The 25047-nt window shown below is 40.2% G+C and overlaps 1 protein-coding gene across 1 annotated transcript in view; it reads right to left on the bottom strand.

Moving 5' to 3' along the window:
• Positions 1-1932: 1932 nt before the first annotated feature.
• The window catches only part of LOC106907671 (dolichyl-diphosphooligosaccharide--protein glycosyltransferase subunit STT3B), a 97092-nt gene continuing 73977 nt past the window's right edge, over positions 1933-25047 (bottom strand). Inside the window, exons 7-16 of the mRNA XM_088010358.1 lie at positions 24887-25033; positions 21366-21414; positions 19204-19358; positions 16656-16867; positions 12610-12797; positions 10771-10942; positions 10114-10287; positions 8676-8789; positions 5784-5990; positions 1933-5198 (exon numbers count right to left, since the gene is read on the bottom strand). Of these exons, the coding sequence (XP_087866484.1) occupies positions 5124-5198; positions 5784-5990; positions 8676-8789; positions 10114-10287; positions 10771-10942; positions 12610-12797; positions 16656-16867; positions 19204-19358; positions 21366-21414; positions 24887-25033 (1493 nt within the window). The 3' untranslated portion in view covers positions 1933-5123. The remainder of the gene's footprint in view (positions 5199-5783; positions 5991-8675; positions 8790-10113; positions 10288-10770; positions 10943-12609; positions 12798-16655; positions 16868-19203; positions 19359-21365; positions 21415-24886; positions 25034-25047) is intronic.

Below are 25047 nucleotides of genomic sequence, written 5' to 3'. Positions count from 1 at the left end.
GGACTCTCTAAGGATCAGGGACTCATCTAAAAGTTGCAGAACCTTCAGGCTTTAAAGGCTGCAGCTGAGGACCTTGGTTAAGATGATGGCAAATATTTGTGTTGAAATGGCCCAGTTAAAGTTCAGATCTAAATACAATCGAGAAACTTTGGTGAGGCTGGTTTAAATGCTCTATTTTAACTCAGCTTTGTTTTTGCAAAGAACGGGCAAATTTAGCTTGTTAAAAAATGTGTGCAAGTACACACTGCTTTGTCTTCATGTATGACGTAAAATCCCACTAAGGTACATTATAGTTTGTGACAAAAGTGTAAAAGTTTAGGGGGTTTAAAAGGTTTTGTAATTAAACTGCTGCTTATGTCTGGATTATAACTCCTGCATTAAAGATTGTCACGTTAGAAGTGTTACAATATCTCAGTGCTCAAACCTAAACATGGACGCTACAACACTGCAAAACTCCCAAGAGTAACAAATTTACTCTTACCTGTCGGGGCGTGGACAACAGGAGGGGAGGGTTGGAGGCACAGGGGTTAAAGGTCATGCAGAACCTTCAATGTTCCGTTTCTGAGATGCATCAGGTGAGATTCGTCCCTGCAGATGATCTTCTGCACGTCACAGTAACATCTGCAGGAGAGGCCGAGTTACACAGCAGGACGGCGAGTTGCAGCAAGGTGTTTGGCGTTTTCCATGACAACCAGCGGAGGCTCTGATGCTGATGAAAAGAAAGAGGTTATGACATCTTCACATGAAATCAATAGAACATCTGATCGTCTCCGACTGATGAAAGCTGGATTACAAATTAGACTCGAGCCCGAAATGATGTCGGCTTCCACCGGTGAAGCCAGATTTCAGTTTCATCTGCTGAAAACCCCAAGAAACATGAAAGCAGAGCGAGATCGATACTGTAACTCCCACCTGCAGACCACAAACCTCCCCGATTGTTTCACAGCCCTTTCTCCAGTTCTCCCATGATTCACCACAGCTGATTTCAGTAGATAATCAACTGTGGAGCCAATCGGATCAGAAACGTCGAGTCTGGTTATTTACCATCGTTCAACGCCAAATATGAAAAATTATATTTGCAAAATAAAAGCACGCACGCACACACACTGCAAAAGCATAATACAATTATGAATAAAAACAGAAAAGAACACAATTATAAAACTTGTCATTTTTCAGGTCAAAATAAATCAAAATACTAATATTTCTCAATCCATTTCAGATAAAAAAAAAAAAACACGACAGGAAGTAAGGATGGATATGAGGAGGGATGAAGGACAAATATTAGAAACTCACCGACAGACGGATGAAAGAAACTGAAGGACATCCGGCCAGAGAAGCTGATGGGTGAAGGACAAACTGATGCAACAAAGAATGAATGAAAGAAACAAACTGATAGATTGATGTGAAAAGGGAGGGAGGACATATTGATGGATGGACGCAACTTTCAAACTCCTGTACTCGAGTTATTCTGAAACTTCTGGACCCAACGTGAGTGTGAGAAAGGACTCCTGGGAGATGCAGTCCCATTTAAAAAAAAAAAAAAAAAAATACGGTAAGACAAAACAAAGTCTAAAAGTTTTCCACACTCAGTTTTCTTCTTCCATATTTATCCAGATCTGGAAAATATTTAAACTCCAAACTTTTTCAGACTGATAAGAAAATGTGGCCAGTAAAAGAACATGTCAACACACTCCTCTAAAAGCTCCCAAAGGTGCAGCCTTCACTTCACATCAGGGATGTCACAAGGAAAATCTCCCAGCATTCTTCCCAAACACACCAGCTGAGGATGAAGTCATTCTTCATGCAGATCTGCAGTCAAAGGGTGAATGCTGCCATCAAGTGGTTCAGTTTGCACTCACCTGATTCCTCCAGAGGGGAAAAAAAAAACACGAACATAAGAGCTCATAAAAACATCACACACAAACACGGCTGTTTTTGTTTAGGAGTATATTTAGAGGTGGCACAACTGAACAAAATGTAAAAATGTAAACTCTGAAGGTGAGCAGGGGACAAATCAGAGACTGCATCGAACGAAAAGTGCTCAGGAAAAACCGCAGAGTCGGAAAAGCAACATTTTCATCCGTTTTAAGGAAAAACTTATCACATGAGGAAAAGTAAAAGTACATCACATTAAGGCTTAGGCTGAACTCTGTCCTTTCCGTGCTAATGAGAATCCAAAAAGGACACAATGCAGTTTTAGGCGAAGTGCAACGACACGTCGAAATGTCACCGTTCCAGCAGCCTGAGGCCTCCAGAGGAGACGGTCGGTAAAAACGAGAACAAAGCGACTCAGACGCATTTTAAAGAAAACAGTCAGAAAACCTCCCCTTCCGTACGATGTGGCAAAACAAGTAACAGCTGTACGATGTGATTTTAAGTCTCTGGTTTGATAAAAACAGAAAAAGTTCCCAAAACGTGCATAAAAACAATCTTTCAGTTTCTGTCGTATGAAAACAGATGCAGAGCTGTGTCCCAAATCCCTACAGCACGCCCCGGCTGAAACCTGCTCAAACTGGAGAAGGGAAACATTTTCAAATAGAGTACTTAAAGACAGTCGTGAGGGGGAAATAGAATTTTATCATTTTTAAAGGTTTCTCCCCAAAAAACAGAAGCGTGCTTTTGAATTTACTCCTTTACACCAATGAAATCCAGATCTCCCCTCATATGAATTCTTAAAGAACAGAAAATAAAGAGAGCATGGCAGACCTGCACACCAAAATAACAGAGTGTGGGTTGGGGTGTGTAGCGCACTATACGGAGAACAGATGTGTGGCTTTGTGAGAACGTTTGCTACAAAGACAGAGGAAGTAAACCTGTGAAGAGCAACGATTTACCTCCAGTCAACAAAAATCGTTTCTCTGCTTTAAATATTTTAAGCTCTGGGAAAGTGAACCAAAAGTTCAGCTGATGAAAGAGACAACAATTCATGGAGTCAAAAGCCAAACCAGTCAGCTGACCACACCAGCTGGTTGTTGGCGAAAAGTTAATCAGCTACATTGTTTTCACCGATTTGAACGTCATCACTGCTAATTTCGCAGGAGATCAACCTTGCATTTCAAGTCACTATAATTAACCTTTACTGCAACTGGTTTTCCTCTGTGTCTGAGCCAAATGAAGTGTGTTTGGCACACTGTGTTTCAGTATAATAACGTCCCTCCTTTCACCACACGAGAAGCGTCAGATTGAGGTGACGTATTTTAGGGACAAACATTTATGTGGGGAAAGTAACCAGAGGACAAACGGAGCTCCAAAGCTACTTTAACGCAGTAAAATATGGAACAATTACATGGAAAAAAAGTGAGACTCGCACAAAAATGTTATAACTCACTAGCAGAGTAGGTTATTCTAATGTTGGGTGGAGGGATGCATGCAGAACTGCTTCTCTGCAACTGGAATACAAAACGTCTGCGTGCTCCAGATTTCTTCTGCTTGGAGGGGTCCAGTCAAAGTCCTGACTTAAATTTTAATAGAGCATCTGTAGAGGGAGCTGCAGATTAGGGTGATGGCAGGGATGCAGTCCAACCTCAAAGACTCATCAAATGATCAAAATAACAATGAAGGTATGAAAAAAAACACTGAGCTGGATCGCTGTGATGGCAAGAAAACCGTTTCCACTGAACAACCAGGGCATGAAGAATTCAACGGAAAACACCCCTAATTATGTTAGTCAAAATCGATCCTCCATTTTCAGTTTTATTTTGTGTCATATGCATGTCAGAAAGAAAACTTAATAATTTTGAGTTTCAATGCAACCATCATGAGCTACCAGCCTGCGCTACTTTTTCTCTTGTAAGCCATGAATTTTTGAGGTTTTATTTTGTTTTGATGGTACTTTTTAATTTGTTTTATATAAAAAAAAGTAGCAGCTAGATCAGTAACCTGGTTCAAAGTTGCCTGACAGGTGTGTGTTGCAGCATTAGGACACAGCTCCTTACATTTGGTAATTTATCTTCCCGTTACAACCGATGTTGCTCCTGACAACAGCCGTCCTCTTTACCAAGCCTACACACAAAAATCCTCCTTCACATTTCTGTTGATTTTCAAAGCATAATCCAAAAGCAAAACAAACGGAAAAGTCTAATCACCATGTGTGGCCAGCAGCAGCTGCATGACGAGCCAAAGTAAAAAGAAAGAAGCCAAAAAATGTGAACGGCAACAAGGTAAAATTCTGCAGTATAACTAGGCTTTGCTCAACCGAGAGCGCCCCCTGTAGCCCCAATTTGTAATATATATATTTTTTTTCTCTACAGTTCACTTGCTTGTTTTTAAAAAGCCTAGCAGCAGAAATGTACAATCAATGCAATTTATGGGAAAAAAAGGGGGAGATGTAAAAAAAATTCACATTCAAATTCTTCCAATGAAATCTGAAGCCCCTCTGTGTAGTTATTGCATTCACTGTTCTAGTTGCTGTCATATAAAAAACAAAAAAAACAAGGGAAACCCAAGAACTTACAATGATCCAATATATTACCATCATTTTAGAGATTTTTTTTGTCTTTACAGAACATATTTACACATTAGGCCAATTTCTTATAGAATTTGTTGGAAACCAAAAGTCAGAGAGCCAGGCAGACGTTAAGGAGATGAGGATGGTAAAAAGGTTAATATTACAGATGTGCTGCGTGTAGACGTTCCTCCATACCGCATACTGTCCTCTGTACACGCGTCAGGAACAGAGTCCTCTGCTCTCCCTCCGGCGTTCCCTCGCTCTTAGCAATGAGTTCCCATGTGCTACGGAGCGAGGTCGATGGGTCTTTGGTGCAAACGTTCCTCATTCCACGGATCACCAGATCTCCTGACTGATAATCAGGTCATTAACAACCCAACACACACACACACACACACGCGCAAAAAAAAAAAAAAAAAAAAAAATGAATCAACGTTTAATCAATTAGAGCAGCCCTATGCCTCGCCACATTCAAGTAAAAAGTAGAAAAACAAACAAAAAAGCAAGACAGACGTCCTCAGGATAAAACGAACGACGATTCTGGACAGGCCGGATGTGACGCTTCCTCGATAAATGAGGGCGCTCTAACGAGAAGCGCTCCTGACCAACCGCCCTTGTGTTCTTCTTCATTGGTTGTTGGAGGTTTCTTTACGTTCGCGTGAGTTCAGAGCCGTCTTTATTTTTTGGGGAGTTTCTTGCCCTTCTTCAGGACGAGTTTGTTCTTGATGTGTCCTCGCTTCCTCTTGGCAGTCTGCTCAGAGACAGAAAAAAAAAAATAAGACATCAGTGTGAGGTTCTGTTGGGTGCAGTCCAACAGAACCTTAGAGAGTCCAGGCTGGTGATCAGACTGCTGGATGTGCAGATGGACAAATAAAAGGACGCATGTACCGAGATGGTTGGACGGACAATTGTAAAAGGCACAAATGAACAGATGAATGGACAGACTGGTGAATGAACAGACAGATGAATGGATGGATACGTGAATGAGTGATTGGTAGATCATGGAGAAAAACTGATAAACGGATGTGAGGAGAGATGAAGAATGACAGATGGACACAATGACAAATAGATGAATGGACGGATGTGAGTAAAAAAGGACCAACTGGTGATAAACATCATTGGATGGACTGATCTAACACTTACACTCCCTAAATAAACACACATGCTGACCTGGCCACGTCAATGTTGTTCTGCATAGGCAATTACAGCTGACATAGGAACACGTTTCCTATTTAACGCAGGTGTGTGTGTGTGGATCACTGGAGTAAGTCGTCGAGAGCATCATGAAACTCAAACTACAGCTAAATCCATCTCTTCTTAAAGGAAAAACGCTGACCTTCTTAGAGGTGTACTTCTGCCTGGACACCACGCTGCGGAGCTTGTGGTCCAGCGCCTCCCTGTTCTCCAGCTTCTTCACCTTGTAGATCCTGACGAGCCAGTGCTCGGAGGTGAACGCCTCCTCCAGGTGCTTGAACTTGATGTCCTTGTTGCCGATCTCGGCGTTGCGCGTCCGGTCGAAGCCAGGCGGCGTTCTGAAATCCAGCTGGGAGAGAAAGAAGGTTTTTTTTTTTTTTTTTTTGTTAAAGTTTTCCTGAGATTTTAAATTCAACTCTGCTTTGTAGCCCAAATATTTAGCATAGGACACATTCAGCTGGACTCAGATTAACGTCTCAACTCCCAGTTCATTGGATAAAAACACCTAAAATAAAGTTGCATTCCAAAGCTGCTGTGCCAAATTTAAAGCTCAACAGATTAAAAATTAAAAAAACACAGCCGAAACTTAATTATAAAAGAAACAGAGTGTGATAACACTGAGGAGTTTCCCCTTGAGCAACAAATCCATTACATTTTTTGTTTGAGCCACTCAAACAACCTCTTGTGTCTGTTACTCGGCTCTAAAAGCCCTTGACGGCTCGTCCTTCAGACGCCGCCGCTCTGCGTCCTCTTTGCCTCCATTTTCCGAGCTACAGTTACATTCAACATTGTGCTTTTCCTCATGCTTCCTCTTTCTATCTGTGCCACAGTTGATTCATCTTATTTCTGCTCTCTCTCTCTGCTTGAGAGGGCAAATATTGTGAAATATTAGAAATGGAGGCTTAGTGTCATCATGCCAGCCACAGTTATTGGAAATCTCACCGTCGGTCCGCCTCGTTATATCTGCATTTATTTTTTTTTTTCAGGATTTACACTTTCTAAACATAAAAATAATACAGGGCACTATTTTTATTGTTGCAATTATTTCTTCATGTTACCATTTTCAATCACACTCAAACAGCTGAGGGTAAAGGTGCCGCAGTTTGTTTTCTTTCGCAGTAACTCAATTTGTTGTCGCATCGCATTGTGAAGTTTGTCATCAACCGTTATTTGTTTCGAACTGCAAATTCCCACAACTCCATGAACTGTATAGCTGGGGCTTTTTGTCATTTAATGTCTCAACTATTTTTTTTTATTTTTTTTATTGTTTGTAGCCGTGAGAATATCAGTAAAACCTGCGCTTATCTTTTAAAATATGATTGAATGTTGATTGTGTAGTTAGGGAGCCGTAATGTTTTAGCTGCTGCATAGAAGGAGCTCATTAAGTAGAAGTTTGTTGTTGTTAGGCTCACGCAGTGAACAGTGGCAGATTTATAGTCAAAAGGTTGAGGTAATTTCTACTTTTTAAATAAATAAACTTCTTGATTTCCATATTCCTCATTCCTAGCATCAATAAAGAAATGTTTCAATCTTTTTTTATAAGGTATTACATTTGTTTAGATGGATTTCTTAGGAAATTTTTTATGATCCGTATCGCTCGACTACGGCTGTAGACGGACCGGTAAATCAAGAGCTTTGCTTTTTGGCTTCGCCTCAACAGACTGGAGCAGCGCCTGCATCACTGCAGACGAAGCTCCAATCCGTCTCTCCTCCTCGCGCCATCCTACCATCACTAAAAAAAAAAAAAAAATCACACACATACTTTAATTCCTCCACTTGAGGCAGAGGCTGACCCCCAACCAAGAGGAAGCAGTCCAACTTCTTCTGGTCAAGAACCAAAGCCTCAGGCTTAGAGGAGCTGAATCATTTTTCAGTGAGAGAAATTAAAAAAAATAAAAAATGTTGCTGCAATGAAAGAATTTCATTTTAGCCTTCTTTTGCACATTTTTACCATAGGTGTTAATAAATGTGATTGTACGGGTGGGCATTTGTTTTATTGTTTATCGTCGTCACAATAAATTCTAAATAACGATGTTTAAAAGTTTCAATAACTGCACATTTTGTTGGGATTGTTAGTTTTAATATTCAATGACTATCAATACAAAGAAATGTGTAAATATGCTTACATACAATTAGTGTGTGCAGTTTAGTGATAAAAATCACACTTAATTATGTGCATGGGTTTTATTTGTGTGTGTGTGTGTGTGTGTGTGGTGATATGATGCAGTCAGTCTGAGAGTTACTTAAAAAAAGGAAGTTCTAAATAATTCCTACTTGAAGTGACTGGCTCAGTTTATTAGCATCAGTAAAGTAATGTTTAGAATACGCCATGTTTCTTAGTTTTCTTTCTTCTCTGCGGTGTGAAAACTCTAATCTGCTCCCCAGAGTCTCTCCCTCCATCTTGACCTCGGCGTTTTGTCTGTCCTGACAACATTCTGAGTTGCTCTGAGCTTCACCCGTGTGTCTCTCTCTCTCTCTCTCTCTCTCTCTCCCTCTCTCCTGCAGCTGCATCGATTCAGCCCAACTTGTAGGCTGAGCTGCATCTACAGCAGGGCTGCACGCACCTGGCAGGGCAGATATCCCATCTCTCCACCTGAAATCTGCCACGGAAAGCGGTGACAGATTTTTAAAAAGCTTCCTCCAATCCCTCACATTTTGTCTGACAGCCTCCAACACCACATGCCCCCTGAAGCAATTCCTTTAAAATCCCTTTTCTGTCAGCCGGCTCTGCTTTGAAACTCCAGTGGCAGGAATCCTTCACCTTTAGTGCTGGCAGACGCCTGTTATTTCCTGCCGAAACTGTGTACTCTAAAATAGAGTGCGGCCTTTTCCCTTTGATTGGTGATGGCGGCTGCTTGTTAGTTTTTGATTGCGCCACAGAACCAGAGCTCATTATTTGTAGCCGTGAAGTGGATCATAACACCAATAAAAATAAATCTCCCGGGAGGGGAATTGTTCCCAAGTCTTAACCTGTCCCCCAGCAGGTGAAGAAACGAGCTGCTGAAATGACTTTTTGTTGACGTCGGTCCCTCACCTGCATCTCACCAAATCGATAGTACGACATCTTGTACATGAGGCAGTTGAGCAGAGTCGGCGAACCGGCCTTGTCCACTCTGAACTCTCCCTGCGGAGTGAAGTAGTCGCTCTCCTGAAAAACAACAGGAAGCGTTAGTAATCAGAATACAAACCCGTAACTGAGCACGTTATTCGCATATAGTTTCAACTCCCAGACCTGAAAGGCATCCGAGAGCCAGAAATGAATTCAGCTTTATTTATAAAGAACTAAAAAGTCAATTTTTTAAATGTTTGTTGACTGATCAAAAGAATGTGGAAAGGTTTCACAGATCATATGAAAATATTAAATTATTTCTCATTAATTTTCTTTAGTTCAAATAAAATTTTAGCGTGCATGTAAAAGATCAACATAAGAGAAATGCATCAGAAGAAAACTTAAATGTCTTCTCTAAGTGATTAATGGTTTCAATCATGCATTATAGTGAGTTTTAGTTTTAATACATTTAATGATTGAAAACAGGAACGTACAAAAATGTCATGTAAAAATAAACATTTCTTTACTTTATACAAGAAGCTAAACTGAGGGTCCATTTTGGCTAAATCCTGAAATCCAGCAGGAGAGCAAAGAGTATTTCTGTGAAAAGTCCAAACCTAAATATTGGTTCAAGCTGCATTTTATCAACACTGAATAGAATACTGGATTATGAATCTACAGGACGCAAAGTATCCACAGAAGACATGGAGAACAGCTGCTATACTTATAACACTTATTGTATTTCAGACATTAAAAATACCTTCATATGCATCAATACGCACACTGGCAAAAGCTTATGTCTGCAGTTTTGCTCATCTCAGCTATTGGGGATTACAGCCAATCACCACAGAAGAAAATGAACGTCGCTCCCTGGATTGGCTGCTTTGCAAACTCAGCCAATATTGTGTCAGGCAGCATTACGTCGACGCATTTCAGCTTCCCAAGCTGCACTTTCTTTTGAATATTTTAGATATGCTTTAGGATAAAAGAAGAAAATCAGCAAATCTGCAAATTTTCCCACACATAATTAAGAGTCAAGTTGTTCAGAAAAATCCCTAAAACGGCAGGAATCCACTGTTTTAGTCGGAACTTGTCTGCCAACAACCCTAATAGAGTTGGGCAGCTTCAAACCAAACTGACTGCTCTAATGTTCATGAAGGCAGAACTGCTGAACTGAAAGATGTTCAGCTCACTGGTAAAGATGTTTACTCTTCTGTCAGCCATGCTGTTTGTTTCTTTGAATCAAATCAGGCAAAAAAAAAAATGAACCCAGCTTCCTTTAAGTCCAATAACGTGTCTTCATTCATCTCAGTCATCAGAGATGCATGTTCTCTCTTTCTTCTGGCCATTTCCAACATGAGACATCAATCTCTCGCGCTGCTGCGTTCTCGTTCGCAGACAGTTACCGCCATCCATCACTCACCCTGATGTCTTTGGGGTGCTCCCCTTCAGCGATCCTCACCATCCACAGGAACTTGTTTATGTCGTCGCCGGAGTAGCCGATTACTCCTCCGAAGATGATCAGCACGTAATCCACATCCAGCGACCTCATAATCTCGTAGGCCGCGCTCTCGTTGGACGACATGGCCTTCCCCACCTGAAAACATTGACAGCTGGAGTTAGACTTTAATTGGCGTTTCCTGTTTTGAAAAGACGCCAGGCTTCAATACTGCAGGGGCAGAAAGGAGAATTATTGAACAGAAATACAATCATGTATTCTCTGTAATTACATTTCCTGTGGATAGACGCTGCAGAGACGAGAGGCAGCAGGTAGAAAAACAAGACGGAGCGGAGCCGGAGGGCTTTACGATTTAACTAAGAGATGAAAACATTTGTCTGCATTCTGCAGTTTAAAGAAAGAAAAATAAATCAAAGGTGGAAAAAAAAAATCTGACAAGAATTGACTTTTATTTCCCTCAGTGAAAATTCGGCAGACCAAGTTTAAACAAGTGATTATGCATAATGTGGCAATTACATAAAAACTCGCTAAAGAGCTGCAAACGACTGAGTCGCAGGAAGAGGCATGCTTTCGTTTCTCTGGGTAGAAGAGCAACATCAGACGGAAACAGGGAGGCTTTACCAGAGCTATGTGACTGTTGTTCCATGTGTTGTTATCAACCAGCGTGGTTCTGTTGGCCATGCCGGCTATCTGGTATCCGTAGTCCCACCACGACATCACGCGTGCGTGCTCGTCCGTGTTCTGCCTCAGCCAATAATAAGCCTCTCGGAAGTCGTCCAGGATATTACGAGTCCTAATGGGAAGAAAGAAAACAAGTGAGCACACCGGCAGGAAGGACGGCTCTACAGAAAAGCGTCGACGTCTCCTGAGGTTTTCACATTTTCTCGCGTTACAATCACTAACTGAATGCGATTAGCTTACACAAAGTAGCACATAAATGAAGCAGGTCTTGTAACATGAATTTGTATTCAACTCTCTAACTTAGGAGTTTTCATAGTGTGAGGACACATTGACAACGGCACCAAACTACATTATCGCTGAGTATCGCCACTTGATATGATGCTCCAGCTGCCTCGTCACTTACAGTGACTAAAGTATGAACTACCCTCTGCTGAGACTGTATTTCATTGAGCTTCCTGCTGAAAAATCTCCTGGAGATTTGCAAACAACACTGTGTCAGTGGAGCTTCAGACGCAGCCCAGGAAAATCCCAACTTAAAAAAATATATATACATCACAATCATCCATCCCCCTTCTTTATTACTTTGCTTGGCCCAGACACTGTCTTCTTACTCATCATAGCCTTAGGTAATTTTGTAAAATAGACCAAGTACAGACAGATGTGATCGAAAGTATCTATGGATGTCAATTTTTAAGTCTTGCCCAAAATGTTCAACTGGATCTGGACTTTGACTAGGCTGCTTGAACCCGAGTAGACTTTTATTTAAATTACTCCATGATAGCTTAGGGTTGTGGTCCTGTTGGAAGGCAAACCTCTGCTCTGGTCTCGGCCTCTAATGGGAAAAGCTTAGCTTAAAACGCGTTTCAAAAATGTCGTATCGTTTTAATTCCCCATAATGATGCTCCTCTTTGTGTCTGTAACCTAGAATCCCAATAAAGACATTAAAGTTTGTTTTTATAATGTGGAAAAGTTCAAGCAGCATGAATCCTGTAGCAAGGCCATTTCTGCCTGCAGGAGATATTCATGTTTTAGAACCAGGTGCTTCTTGACAAAGAGTTTTCCATCTTAATGAGACTTATTTGCATAAATAACGGCTATATTAAGTTAAGGTGTTGAATCAGAATAGCAACATCTTATAAAAACAACTCTTCGTAAGAAATTAAGAAGCTGTTGGTTATTAAATTTACCTCATGAAGAAAAGTCAATTAACCACATGGTTTATTTATTCCATTAAATCTTACGTGTGTATTCGTGTGTGTGTGTGTGTGTGTGTGTGTGTGTGTGTGTGTGTGTGTGTATGCGTACATCCAAAACGAAGAAGCAAATCTGACAGGCATGTAGCCAAGAATAGCATGATTAAACAATTGTCTGTGCTCCTACAGTAACGTTATAAATTTATGCATGAGAACTTGTGGGTCCACCATTTAGCCTTCAATATTTCTTCCTAAGGGCTTTAAAAGAATAATTAGGCCTGTGAAGCATGGCAGAGAGAATAATATATGAGCTTTTTACAAATTCAGAGAAGGTCCACCGGTGTTTACGTTAACCTACAGAAACCATGTTAAACAATATATCAGATCTTCCAGGGACACGTCAATATTTCCATACAGCTCATGAAATATACATGTGCATGAACCCGAAGCTCTGTGCAGTCCTGCTTACATGCATATGTGCTAATTTGCCAGCAAGACCGTTCAAATCGGTCTTCCTGCATTATGGACCATCACAGCTGCCGGCAGTTACGGGATCTCCACCAACAGAGCGACGCGCGGCTCTCACCCGTCATGGTTGTATGACGCCAGCACCACGCTGGGACTGGAGTAGGCGTTGCTGGTCACCCAGGTGCAGTGGACGGCGAACATCATGAGCAGCATCAGCATGAGCATGGTGACGATGGACTTGATGTTGGGGCCCAGACCCTCCTCTGCCTTCTCCTGCTCCGACACGTGCTTGCGCACCTTGCCCGCCTGCAGGGGGAGACGTGCGCTTTTATCACAGACGGAAAAATCTAAAAGCTTCCAGAGGTATAAATTATTTAACGGCATGCATTATTAATCCGTCTAAATGAGCAAAGTCTTTTGGAGTGTCCACAACTTTTTTTTTTTGCGCTGTGTGAAGACGCGTCAGAGAGCTGCTGCGTGAAACGCTGTGATGAGTTAATATTATTTTACAGCTGAAAATCACGGCTCAGCTGCAGAGGAAGACTGCCAACTGTTAATAAGCACGGCTCCGTCCTCTGAGATGAAAACGCCAGAGTTTAAAATCAGGAAAGAAAAACGTAAATGATGACACAAAATCAGATATTTCCAGGTGATGAGACGTTAAACTGAAAACCAACACATGTACTGCTGTTGCTGCGTTTCCTACACGCATAACACACAAAGCAAAGTGTAAAATAAACCGACTGTGGTTTTTGTGAAACCAGCCCGCAGCTTTTGTGAGGAAGAATAAGCTTAAAACTAAGACATCTTGCACAATCTAAATAGTTACGCTGCTTAAGGCTTCAAGAGCTGGAAGACTTGAACATTTTTTATCAATTTATCTTTTTCTTGCTACTCTCCGACGATGCAATATTTGCCATTTCTGCTGGAATTTACTCAGAGTTCGGTGTTCTTTCTTCCAAAGATAAAGATCCCTGGCTCAGTTCTTTTGTGTCTCTTATTTTACAGCCTCTGATGGAGCTTCTGCTGGCATTAGCACCGTTTATCCCCTCCGTTTTGTTCCTACAGAAAGTGCTCTAATCCCACTTCTTCCTTGTTTGGCTAGGTCTCTTTCTTGGACAGAGATATAAAAACTATTACTCTAACTCCTTCCTTTTCCACAAAAAAACATTATGATTTTATGTTAAGTCGTGTCTCTTCCTGGACGAAAGGAAAGACGCTGCTGCTGTTCACTGGAGGCATTTTATTTCTCATAGATCGTACTCTTGACTCAAGTGTTCCTTTGTTTTAGTCTCTCTTTTCTGTTGGCATCGACTATGTGTAGATTTTTCTCAGTCATTGCAGATGTTTCAAAACTCATCCATAAAGCTTCTTCAATTATGCTAACTGGTCCGTTAATAGCATTAATAAGGTCTTTACGGTCACCAGAGTCACCGGTCCTACCATCCATTCAGTTCAAAGTTTGAGTTGTTTTCACTTAACCCAAACATGACGCCATGAGAAATGCTTTGATCACGTCTCGGGTGTGAAAGGCTGTTAAGCTGATTTAAGGCAGCAGTGTAGGTGTTAGAAAGACGAAACCCGAGGCCACTTCCTCTGCTTAGTCTTGCTTTTTCACGGTCAACATAAAAAGCTTCTTTCCCTCCACGCTGGAACCACCTTCCCTGTCAAAAATGTGCATGTTGTCGTTTTCTAAAGAGTGTCATTGTCCTGCAGAAGTAGATGAACTGCAAAGTCATGACCATATAAGCTGGATCTTCAGTGTTGGGTCAGCGTTTTGTGTAGCTGCTGCTTAGTTTCTCGCTGAACTGGACTTGATATTTATCAGATCTGAGCTGGTTTGGTTGCTTTACCCTTGGCTTGAACCAGTACTGGACAGCGGGGTTCGCTTTAAAATCCCCCCCGGAATATACACTCCTGCTCGGATACTTTCAAAGTACAAGAGCAGTGAAACAAAGTCCAACTCTAAAGCACAGGATGTGGCTGTTTGTCATCTTTCTCACACCTGCTGTGCAGCTTGGAAAGGTTACAACTCTGACACTTAGAAACCAAAGTCTAGACACGAAGGAGCGTTTTAGATCAGATCCGAGATCTCGTCAAAGAGGTGTTGTCCAGCTTCTCTGTAATTAAGCACTTAGAATTGTCTTTATTTCTTTCTGGCAGAAGGTGATCCTGTCCCAGAGCTTCTGTGTTCTGCTGGGTGAATTCACTGAGGGTTATTGGTGTCATTAACTTTGTTTACTCTGTACTACTATCCTATGGGAAAGACTTCCTACTCAGTGCTTCTGTTCTTAGCTATGTCTCCTTGATGAAATAATACATTGCTTTTCCATTTTCATAGAAAGTACTCTATGCATCAGAGCTTTTTGTTTTTCTTTCCTACTGAATTTCCTCTTGATTCACTGCTTCTGTGTTTAGCCATTCCTCCTGGAGTCCTTGGTGAAACTACTGCTACAATTTACTCGTGCATCTCCTTTGTTGTTCGTCCCAAACAAAGCTTTCCTGACCCGATCCTGATACGTTTTCTTTTTAGTGCATCACTTCTATAGATCACCACTCACTCTGAACATGGTAGTGAAGAAAGGTTCTTCTTGCTAAAAGACGGATGTTCCTTTCCACTGTCACCACATGCATGCACATATGACTGGTTTTGTAATTGTCTTTGAATCAGACTATGTAAGGCTGTAGGCGAGATTGACGATATGAATGTCATAATGGATTGATTTTGATTCAATCCTAAAAACCAGATCCATTTTTCTAGCAATGTGCTTGGATATAATATTGTGATTAGCATTTAGCTAGGCTATAAGCTCATTTGAAATGAACAGGATCTGAACTGTGGCAGTTTACTGGCATTTGTAATGAGATCGAGCTGCTGTGCGTGATAAATGTTTGGCTTTCTGATTTGATAAGAGCTTGCACTTTTTTCACAGGTTGCTCTTGTGGAACAGACCCATTACCTTGATTAAACCGCCTGAATAAATAAAACTTAATTAAGGGCCTAACTAACCGAATGTAAACAGGACTACTTCAGAGGACAGAATCCTTTAACAAACAAGCTTTCTGCAGGACGACACGGTGGTGATGCTGAACGATCTGCTCATAAAAGAAAAGTGTTTACGATCTCTCTGAATTAAGTCGTCAGTATAAACAATACTTAAATGATAATGTTCTGTTTCATTCATTGCATTTAATGCTCTTAAATCAATAACTGCATGTGCATGCTGTATATGTATTTTTTTTAAAGGCGTTCATTTGGTTTACGAGACTCGTTCCTTAAACATAAACACCTCCAGGAAAGCGCTGCTGGGGTCGCAGGGTGGGAAGAACCTATCCACGTCTTATTTTTTTTAATTACTGTTGTGAAATGATTTCAGAACGCGCTTCTAAATTCAACGAAGTGAGCCGGTTAAGAGGATGTCAACGACGTGAAACTGCAGCAGCTGAGTCACTGCTGAATCACAGTTTACTCAAACAGTTGGGGAGCGAGGAGGGAAGCAGAGAGACGTGTCAATACGTTCAAACTGCAAAGGTTGTGGTGAGACCTCAGCAGTTCATTAACACCTAAACACCATACAGGTGCATCCAGGCAGTTCATTTCTGCTTAAAACGCAACACGTTTAGGTTTAATATAGATCTGCTACACAAAGACAGTTTATGTTTTTAATTATCTTTTTTTCTTCTTTTAATTGGTCTTATCCAGGACTGTAAAGATCAACACGGAAATGCTGACCTCCTGAAAAGTACGTCCACGGACAGCTATGCGGACTACAGTACACATACACAAAATTATTTGTTTGTAATGCTCTACACAGTTATGGGGAATACTGTTGACATGACAATCCAGCAGACAGTTATTGACACACAGAGGCTAACAAGCTTTAAGGAGAAGCCGATTCCTTGGTCCAGCTGGACTTGACACCTACCCACACTGCCAAAAGCACCAACACTGGCCTTAATGACCATGAACCTGTCTGGCCAGTAAGCTGGCTTCACCATTTGTGTCATTTTCAGATTCAAGTGTTAACTTTCTCTTACACATAACCATCAAAGATAACACAAACACTGATAATATTTCACTCTGTGTGCAATTAGTTTATATAAAACGACTTTCCCTTCACTTTTGAATTAAATAAAGCTCTGGGTTTTTCCAGCGAGACTCGCCTTGTCGTAAAGGTTCCCAGAGTTCCTCTTGTCGTCCTCGTCGCTGCTATCTTCAGCAGGCGGCTTCTCCCTCTTGGTGTCGTCTCCCATGTAATGCTCAAAGACGCTGGAGAACGCCACAGCAGACAGCATGCACACCACCGGCGTCAAGGTCAGCATGAGCCTCACCATCACTCCGGCAAAGTACACGGCACTGATGGCGTACAGGGACACTGGGCAGGCAGAGAGAAGAGGAAGGAGGGTAAGAAATCGTTCGAAGCCGAACAAAAAAGGATAAACAAGGTCTGAATGTAGCTGAACGGAGATAAATCTGCAAAATAAAGAGACTGGGCAGTAAAAGTCAGGCAGCATAATCAGTCTTTGCAGAGAACAATGGCTGAACATTATCCTTGCCCAACCTGCTCTACAGGTGCACGGCTAATCAATAGCCTTTATTGGTTAATTAGCTGCTGAACAGAGGCAGACTGCTATGAACTAAAAATCTGTCTTACTTTGGTACCCCAAGTGTCTTTTACTGCAAGCATAAAAAGGTTTTGTGAAGATGCAGTCGGTCGGTCGGTCTGCTTAAAAGCTGAAAGATCTTAACAGTTAACAAGCAGCTGAGTCACGAAAACAGGAGGCTGATTTATAACCCCAAGCAAATCAAAAATATTCTACCAAGGCATGTAAGGACAGCAGATAACCACTGCAGAATGAGAGCTTTCAGCTCCATCCGGACATAAATGAAGACCCTGTGGTGGAAAAAGCATTTATTTAATCAAGAATGAAGCACCTGTCAGCCTAAAGTTCACAAAAACTCCTCAAGCTGAAATATCCCTGCCAAACTGCCAAGATGTGAGTAACGCGACACTGGCTGCTGGAAGGAATAAAACATTTAGCGCAACCTCTAATGTGAAACTGTTATATTGCATGCGTCTACATGACGATTTTTCATATTTCACATATACATCAGTTGCCAGATTTTGTTCCAAGGATCATTTGAAATTCGGACAGTAAAGGAAAAGATTAACATGCAGCAGGATTTACTGTAGTCTGTTATTAATGTCAGTCTCAAAGCACATTAGGAAAGAGAGTTTGTTACACTAAGCTCCCCCCTGTTTCTTCTGCAGCAGGTTTTGTCGAGTGGATTTGTGCGAAACTGTAAATGTCACTTTAGTTTCACACTAGTCAAAAATTGTTACCCCGACTAGATATAATCAATGATGTTGACTGCATTAATGAGCCAGCATTAATGTTTTTATTCAAGAAGTAATTATGAATGTTTTCTCCCTTCCCTGCTGTGTGAGCATAAAGTGTAATTGATTGACTATCTGAGCTGCAGCTTCGTAACAAAGGTGGTGGATAAAGCTTCTGATTAACTATTAAATAAGCCTGATTGAGAATGTTTCTCAAAGTTATCACAGTTTGAAGTGGTCTTAACAATAGGAATACTTCAAATTAGGTGAAGATAAACTACAGGTCGGCACGGTCTGAAGAGTTTCACTGCAAACCGCAGAACAACAAGAGCAAAGCACAGAGAGCTGCTGATGAGCCGATAGTAAAAACAAAACCATCGCAAGTTTGTTTTTTTAAGATGCTAACTGATATCTGGAAAAGTTTGATATGTTTATCCTTACACATTTTCCTCTAAATAATAGTTTGATTCTCAATTTGTTTTCCCCTGTTCTAAATTAATTTAAGATGCTAATACCAAACTGACAAATCTACGCCAGACAAACGCATCAATACTACATGCAGCCAGTTAATAAAAGTCATAAGCTGCTTTAGGGAGGCATCGTCTGAATGTTGTATTTTGAATAAAGGGTGTGATAGGAGTTTAGCCTTTTGGCTAAATTAGTTGAGACATTCTTCTTCGTTTTGAACAATTTTACTGAACTTTATTTTGGTCCCAAACTCAACAGGAGAGGTTTTCCAGAGCTGAAGAAATGGCTGCATGTGAATAAGACAACCAGCTCCATCTCTTAATTATCTACACCACAGAGCAACATGTTGGTTTGTGTTCTGCTTGTTGCTGGTTTGACATGTTGAAAGCAAACCGAGCAGCTGCATCGAGCTCTACTATTATTAACTTATGAGCAAACATTCTGTATTCTATCTGCCTTTGTCTCCGGGTGTGGTTTTGAAGGTTTCTCACTAACTGACAAAACAAAGATATGTGCAATAATAGACGATACTGGAAGCCTATATTATGTTAAGGGCTGACCAGTTTTTATAACTTCAGCCAAAGTTTGAAGATCATACAATCAAAAACAAAACTTCTAAAGCATTGAAGTCGTCAGGCTTCATTGTTTGTCCCTCAAACATAAAAAATTGTTTGATTTATTTTAAATCTATGCAGTGGATCTCAGCTCGAGTCAAAATAATGGATTCAGCATCCCAGTTTTTAGCAAAATAAAAAAAATATTTGCAGAAAGCAAAGCAGGAGTAAATAAACTGAAGGCAACAGAAGCAAAAAAAACCAAAAAAACAGACAGCTCACGTGCGGCTCAACGCAACAGGTCAAATTAAGGTTTTATGGTGTAAATATTTAAAAATATATTCTCCGCACCAAACACGCGTTCATCATTGATGTTCTTGATGCAAAACCAAAGGCCTGCTGGGAAGGTGCAGACCAGGATGTGGAGATCAAAGAAGAAGGACACCCACGTGGTCGGCTGGTGCTCCGACACCGATGCAATGATGGGGATGTGGATCTTGGCGTAACTATGGAGACGTGAGAGGAGGAAGACACAGACAGGTTGTAATTTATGTGCTCTCCCTGCAAACAGAACAATTACACAACAGATCTTCTGATCAAGGATGAAATATGAAGAATCATTTCTGCTCTGTATACTAATCAGATTTAATATGATTATGGTAAATCTGATTTAATTAACTATAATTTCAGATTTTATTCAGCCAAAAATGAACATAAAAGTCAATAGCTTTTGTGTACACAGTGAAAAGAACAAAGTATGTATACCTTAGATATTATTTCTGTTTTTGCCATTTTGATTTAATTTTTGAAAATCAAATAAATTCTAATATCAAATAAAGAAACCTTGAATAAATGCAAAGTGCAGTTTACATTCAGAAACTAATCTGGCTCTATATAAGAAAGTTGCTTTTTAAATGATAAAACCTGATTAACCACTTTTTTAAATCACTTTCTTTCAAAGCCACATCGAGGCTCGACTATCACCAGACCTGAAGAAATGAAGAGTCACTTAAACAGTCTCTTAAATGAAACAGGATAAAAAAATCTCAAAAAGCAACACATCATCTCTTAATCTTCAAGAGAAGATGAGAAACAGTCTGGAAAGGGTTACAGAGCCATTTCTGTAGCTTTGGGACTGCAGTGAACCAGTGACTCATTATCCACAAATGGAGAAAACATGAAACGCTGAATTGTGAACATTCCCTGGAGTTCCAGGCTGCAAATCTTACACACAGAGCGCATTGACAACTCATCCAGGAGGTCACAAAATAATGCAGAGCATGTGAAGAATTGCAGGCCTCTCTTCCCTCGGTGAAGTTCAGTCAACACGATTCAATGACAGGAAGGAGGCCGGGCAAAACTCATCCACGGGACAGATCCACAGCGACAACCACTGCTGGCTGAGATGATCACAACGGTCTGTCTCACGTTGGTCAAAAAGATCTTTATGATTCCCAAGACTTTTGGAGAAATATTCTGAGAGACGATTAAATGTGAGTGGGTCTTTCTGGTAGATGGGCATCACATCTAATACCAACATTAGAAAAAGGACCTCATCCTACCGTCAAACACGGTGGTAGTGGTATGATGCTCTGGTGCTGTTTTGCTGCATAATTAACAAAGTATAAACAGTGACAATTTTTTATCAGTCTAGTCAAAGCCGAAACTTAAATCGGCTTTGACTAGGCCTGAAAAGAGGCTTTAAAAATGTGGATTAAACTCTCTCTACTGTGAGGTAAAACACCAATTAGAGAAATTATATAAATATATTCAGCTCTGGAAGGAATTAAGAGACCACTGCAAACTCATCAGTTATCTGATTTTATTTTTTATAGGTTTACGTTTGAGTAAAATGAACATTTATTTTATTCTATGAACTACAGACAAAATGTCTCTAAAATTCCAAGCAAAAATTTAGTATTTATTTTGCAGAAAGTAAGAAATTGTCAAAATAAGGAAAAAGATGCAGTGCTTTAATGTGAAAACAAGTTCACATTAATTCAGAAACAACAATACTAATGTTTTAACTCAGGAAGGGTTCAGAAATCAATAATTGGTGGAATAACCAGGATGTTTTCAATGGGGTTCAGTGCAGTGGGGTCTCTGAGCTGCGTCTAGAAAATTTTAAATATTCAAGCGATTTGATGTTGCAGCTTGAAAAAGCTGAGAAACTAGGGTAGCAGATTTTCTTTCTGGAAGGACAGAGCTAAAAAAAAAAAAAAAAAGAAGAAAAAAAAACATCCCAAACAAAATATCCCCGTTCTGCTTATGTCAGCAAGTTGGAGTTTAAGGGATTGATCGCTTGTGCTGGAAAAATCCCACACTTTGCAGAGCATCTGGAGAACAGGAAGTGCCTCGTGCATTGCTCAACACGGCCTGGATCAGCAGCGTTTTCCCTCCAGGGACGATTGCAAGACGGCTTTATTGCCGTCTCGGAAAACAAATGCACACACGCGGTCGACTGGACAAGTGTTCCATCGACAGGCGGGAGTGTGAAGGTCAGCAGAGCTTACCCGGTGTCCCAGAGCGAGTAGAAGCGGCCGCTCCATGGAGCGATGTATCCTGCAGACAGGAGAGACGATCAATAAGGTAATGCTTCTGTGTTCATGCTTTTTATTAAACACTTGACATGCAAGGACTGTTTGTAGGAGTGTGGAAGGTTTGCTGAACTATATTAATCTGAAGTGGAACAACAAAAAGTTCTTAAAACTATGAAAATGTTTAAGCAAAAAAGTAAAAAAAATAAAAAAATAAAAAAAACGCAAGAAAAACTAACAAGGCAGTTCGGGTCCATCGTTATTTCAGCAGCAGAAAATACACATATAATCTGAAATAAATAACTTCACAATAAAACCACTTACTCGTTTTAGTCAAAGCAGAACAATTGGGCAAAACGGTTCTCTGTCAGAGTAACAAACACCTTGGAAACGACAGGATGGAGGCTTTTTACTAAATAAATGTGGGTCAAACTAAAATGACAAACACACCGCCTTGTATCGACCATCGGATCCTTTTTAATTTTAAAAGAAGAACAGTGTTATTTATAAACTGGCTTCTTTTCATCAAGACATTCCTCCCATTTATTTAGCTCTGCCCTACAGATAAACGACCGGAGGCAGAGATCTGATACGCGGTTCAGCATCAAGGACTCTGCCGTCTCTGCTTTCTAATTAACAATAACACCAACATGACCTGGGAGTCAACAAAATCATTTATAATTAAGTGAATTAAAAAGGTCCAGTTTCTCCTAAGCAAACAATCATGGAGTTTAATAGTATTTTAAAAATATATATCCGTGTTTGAGGATGGGATTAAATCTGGACATGAAACTGGGAAGGCATTTAAAGTTTGTACCATCCAGTGAAGCTAAATCTTAGGAACTAGAAATTGTTTCAAAATAATCTAGTCTATGTCAAAAAGAACATACAATTAAGCAGTTTTTCAATTGAAAAATCCAAGTATTTTTACCTATGTAAAAAGAACTGCATTGTAAAATTATAACATTAAATTGAATTTAAAGCTCTTGTGTGCAAAATGTTTTTAAGCAGAAAGTTGTCTCTTCCAGTTGAGGTTTTCCTCTGGCACCAAACGAGCTAACTTGCTATTTGCATAAATTATTAGAATTCAGCTTTCTGAAAGTATCTTTGTTGTTAAAAAATAAAATAAAATAAAACTCAAATATCGACTAAAGTAAAACAAAGTCCAGTAGTGGCGAAATGCACAAAGCAATTGGAGTCTAAAGACAAGAAATCCTTCAGCAGAAAACACATCTGTGCTCAAAATATATTTTATTGATGCTATTTAATTAGTGGAATTGACTTGTTTTTAAATGTAAGTGAAACCATTTAAGTTGCAAATTAGACCTCACAGGGCATTTACAGATGTCTCTTAGTTAGGCTTTGATCTAGAATATATTCCAGCTCAGTTTCCTGAGGGTTGCTGGAGCCCAAACAAATTAAAAACGGTACACACACACACACACACTCTCTCTCTAAGGTTCTTGAAATCTCTCCACCAACATTCAGTCGTACTCTGTCCTGTAGCCGTTCTATCGCTCAGGTGGTTAAAACAAGATGGAGAGCTCTCTAAATGAGACGTTACAGAGCTGTAAACCAAAACAGGCAAGAAAAGAGATGAAGAAAAGCAGCAGGAATATAAATGGAGACACACTACGAGGTGATTCATAGGATAGTACTGATTTACCCAATCAATACTTGGTTCAGTGGTAAAGATACTGAGAGGGGAAAAAATACTGTTCCTGTCTTTTGACTCTGAAATGAAAGTTTGATAGACAGGACTGAGTAGGTAGTGTCTCTGTGAAGAACTGGCACCCTGCGCCCAACAATCAGAGTCCTGCTGCTAAATTCTGATGGCAGACAGACGGCAATGTTTTACCAGACGAAGCCAGTGTCCAAGTGACAGAACGTCTGCACGCATGCGAGTCAGCAGTCCGTACGCGGGGCTCTACCATCTGTCTGCACTTAGAGAAGTCCTGGACAAGCTGTATATATTATCCTGAGCAGCAGAACGTTGAATTTCAAAATGTCACCGGCGAAACTTTGCAAAGAAAGTTTACAGATACCTAAAGGAATGAACTTTTTCCCTTTTACTTTAGGATGCGCTGCAGGGCGAAGCACCGCTGGGCGAGGAAAGACGAGGGGACGATTTAGAGATCTAGGTCAGGAAAATCTGAACTTTAAAGTCTGAAAGAAACAAATAAATACGCTGAGAAGAGGAATATTAAAGTTCAGAATAATGGCCGCAGCGGGATGAAATGTCTAGGGAAAAACATCAACATGCCCAAAGTTCACCCAGCTGGCTGTAGATGCAAAAAAAAAAAAAAAAAAAAAACAAGCCCAACACAGGCACAAAATCATTCACACACAAAAAAATAAATTCAAAGCTTCAACATTCATATCCGTTTATGCTTGTTTACTATTTTGCCTTCCAAGTGTAATTTTCAGACACAGAATGCTGATTAGCAGCCCACTGGGAAGGCCTGCAGGTCACACCATGGATGAGCGCATGGCAGCAGAATAAAGCTCTGAAATGGCTTAAATTCCAGGTCTGGATCGCCATCAAGAAAAATTTAAATCAATCTGCTCAGAAAAACAGTCTTCCAACCGCAACACAATTTCCTAACCACAGTAGTTAAAATTCTGGGGAAAAGATTCATTTATAGTATTTTGTTTCTTTTAACCATCCATATTGTTGGACTGAATGTCTGGCAATAAGATCCTATTTAGTGTCACTTTACTGTAATGCATTAGGTCTGCAGTTTTACTAAAAAAAAAAAAGCCACAGTAAGTTATATTGCAAAAACTTTTTTTTTTTTTACATTGTGTCATCTTAAAATGCTGAGCGATACTGCAGAGTAAAAGCCAAGCTTCCTCTCAGCTCAACATTTAATAAACTTCCAGGATGTCAGTTTTTGATGTATTGAAACAAAAGAGTGTTGTGGTCCGAATTTATACTTATAGTAACCAGAGGCTGTAGGATAAAAAGATGGATGGGAAGCCAAATGTAAAAACAGATTAAAGTTTAGAGGAATGGATAATTATATGAGCGAATGTGAAGCCATGTTGGTTTGAGCGCAAAATGAAATGAAGTAAAATTCATTGTTTCGGTGCATAAACATGTTCAATAAGCTCACTCTGCTAACTGAGGTTTATACAAAACCCAGAGGGTTACTAATGAGCAGGGGGAAAAAACGAGATGCTTTTAATTAAAGTCTGAATTAAGTCAGAGGTTGAATGTGTCTGCCAAGTTATAAACAACTTCTTTATCTTTTAATCATTAAATTATGCAAAAGTTTTTATTATCCAGCGAATCTGATTTAAACCAAACATCAAATAGTACAACTAATTAAAACAAATCGTCTTAAAGTTACAGCTTCCTTAATTTGTTTTTTAAATGAATAAATAATAAAATATTTTAATGCCGTCACAAAAGGTGAAAGTTAATATTTAGGAGAAATATGTCGTCTATGACTTGATAAAAGAAAAATGAGTTTAAATAAAAACTAAACACAAACCTGTGTAGGTGAGATAGATGACTGTGAGGAAGACGATGCAGGCGGCGAGAGAGATCCCGAGGAAGAAGAGCGTCTGAAACTCCTGCCGGGTGAGTCTGTCCTTCAGGTACTGCAGGAAGGCGTAGGCTTGCAGAAGAGCAAACACACCTGAGAAAAAGGCA

The sequence above is a fragment of the Poecilia mexicana genome, unplaced genomic scaffold (assembly GCF_051168715.1).
Source record: "Poecilia mexicana isolate PSO_F unplaced genomic scaffold, ASM5116871v1 scaffold_11, whole genome shotgun sequence".
NCBI classification, from domain to species: domain Eukaryota; kingdom Metazoa; phylum Chordata; class Actinopteri; order Cyprinodontiformes; family Poeciliidae; genus Poecilia; species Poecilia mexicana.
Note: the sequence above shows the minus strand (reverse complement) of the source record. Positions and strands in the feature narration are given on the sequence as shown.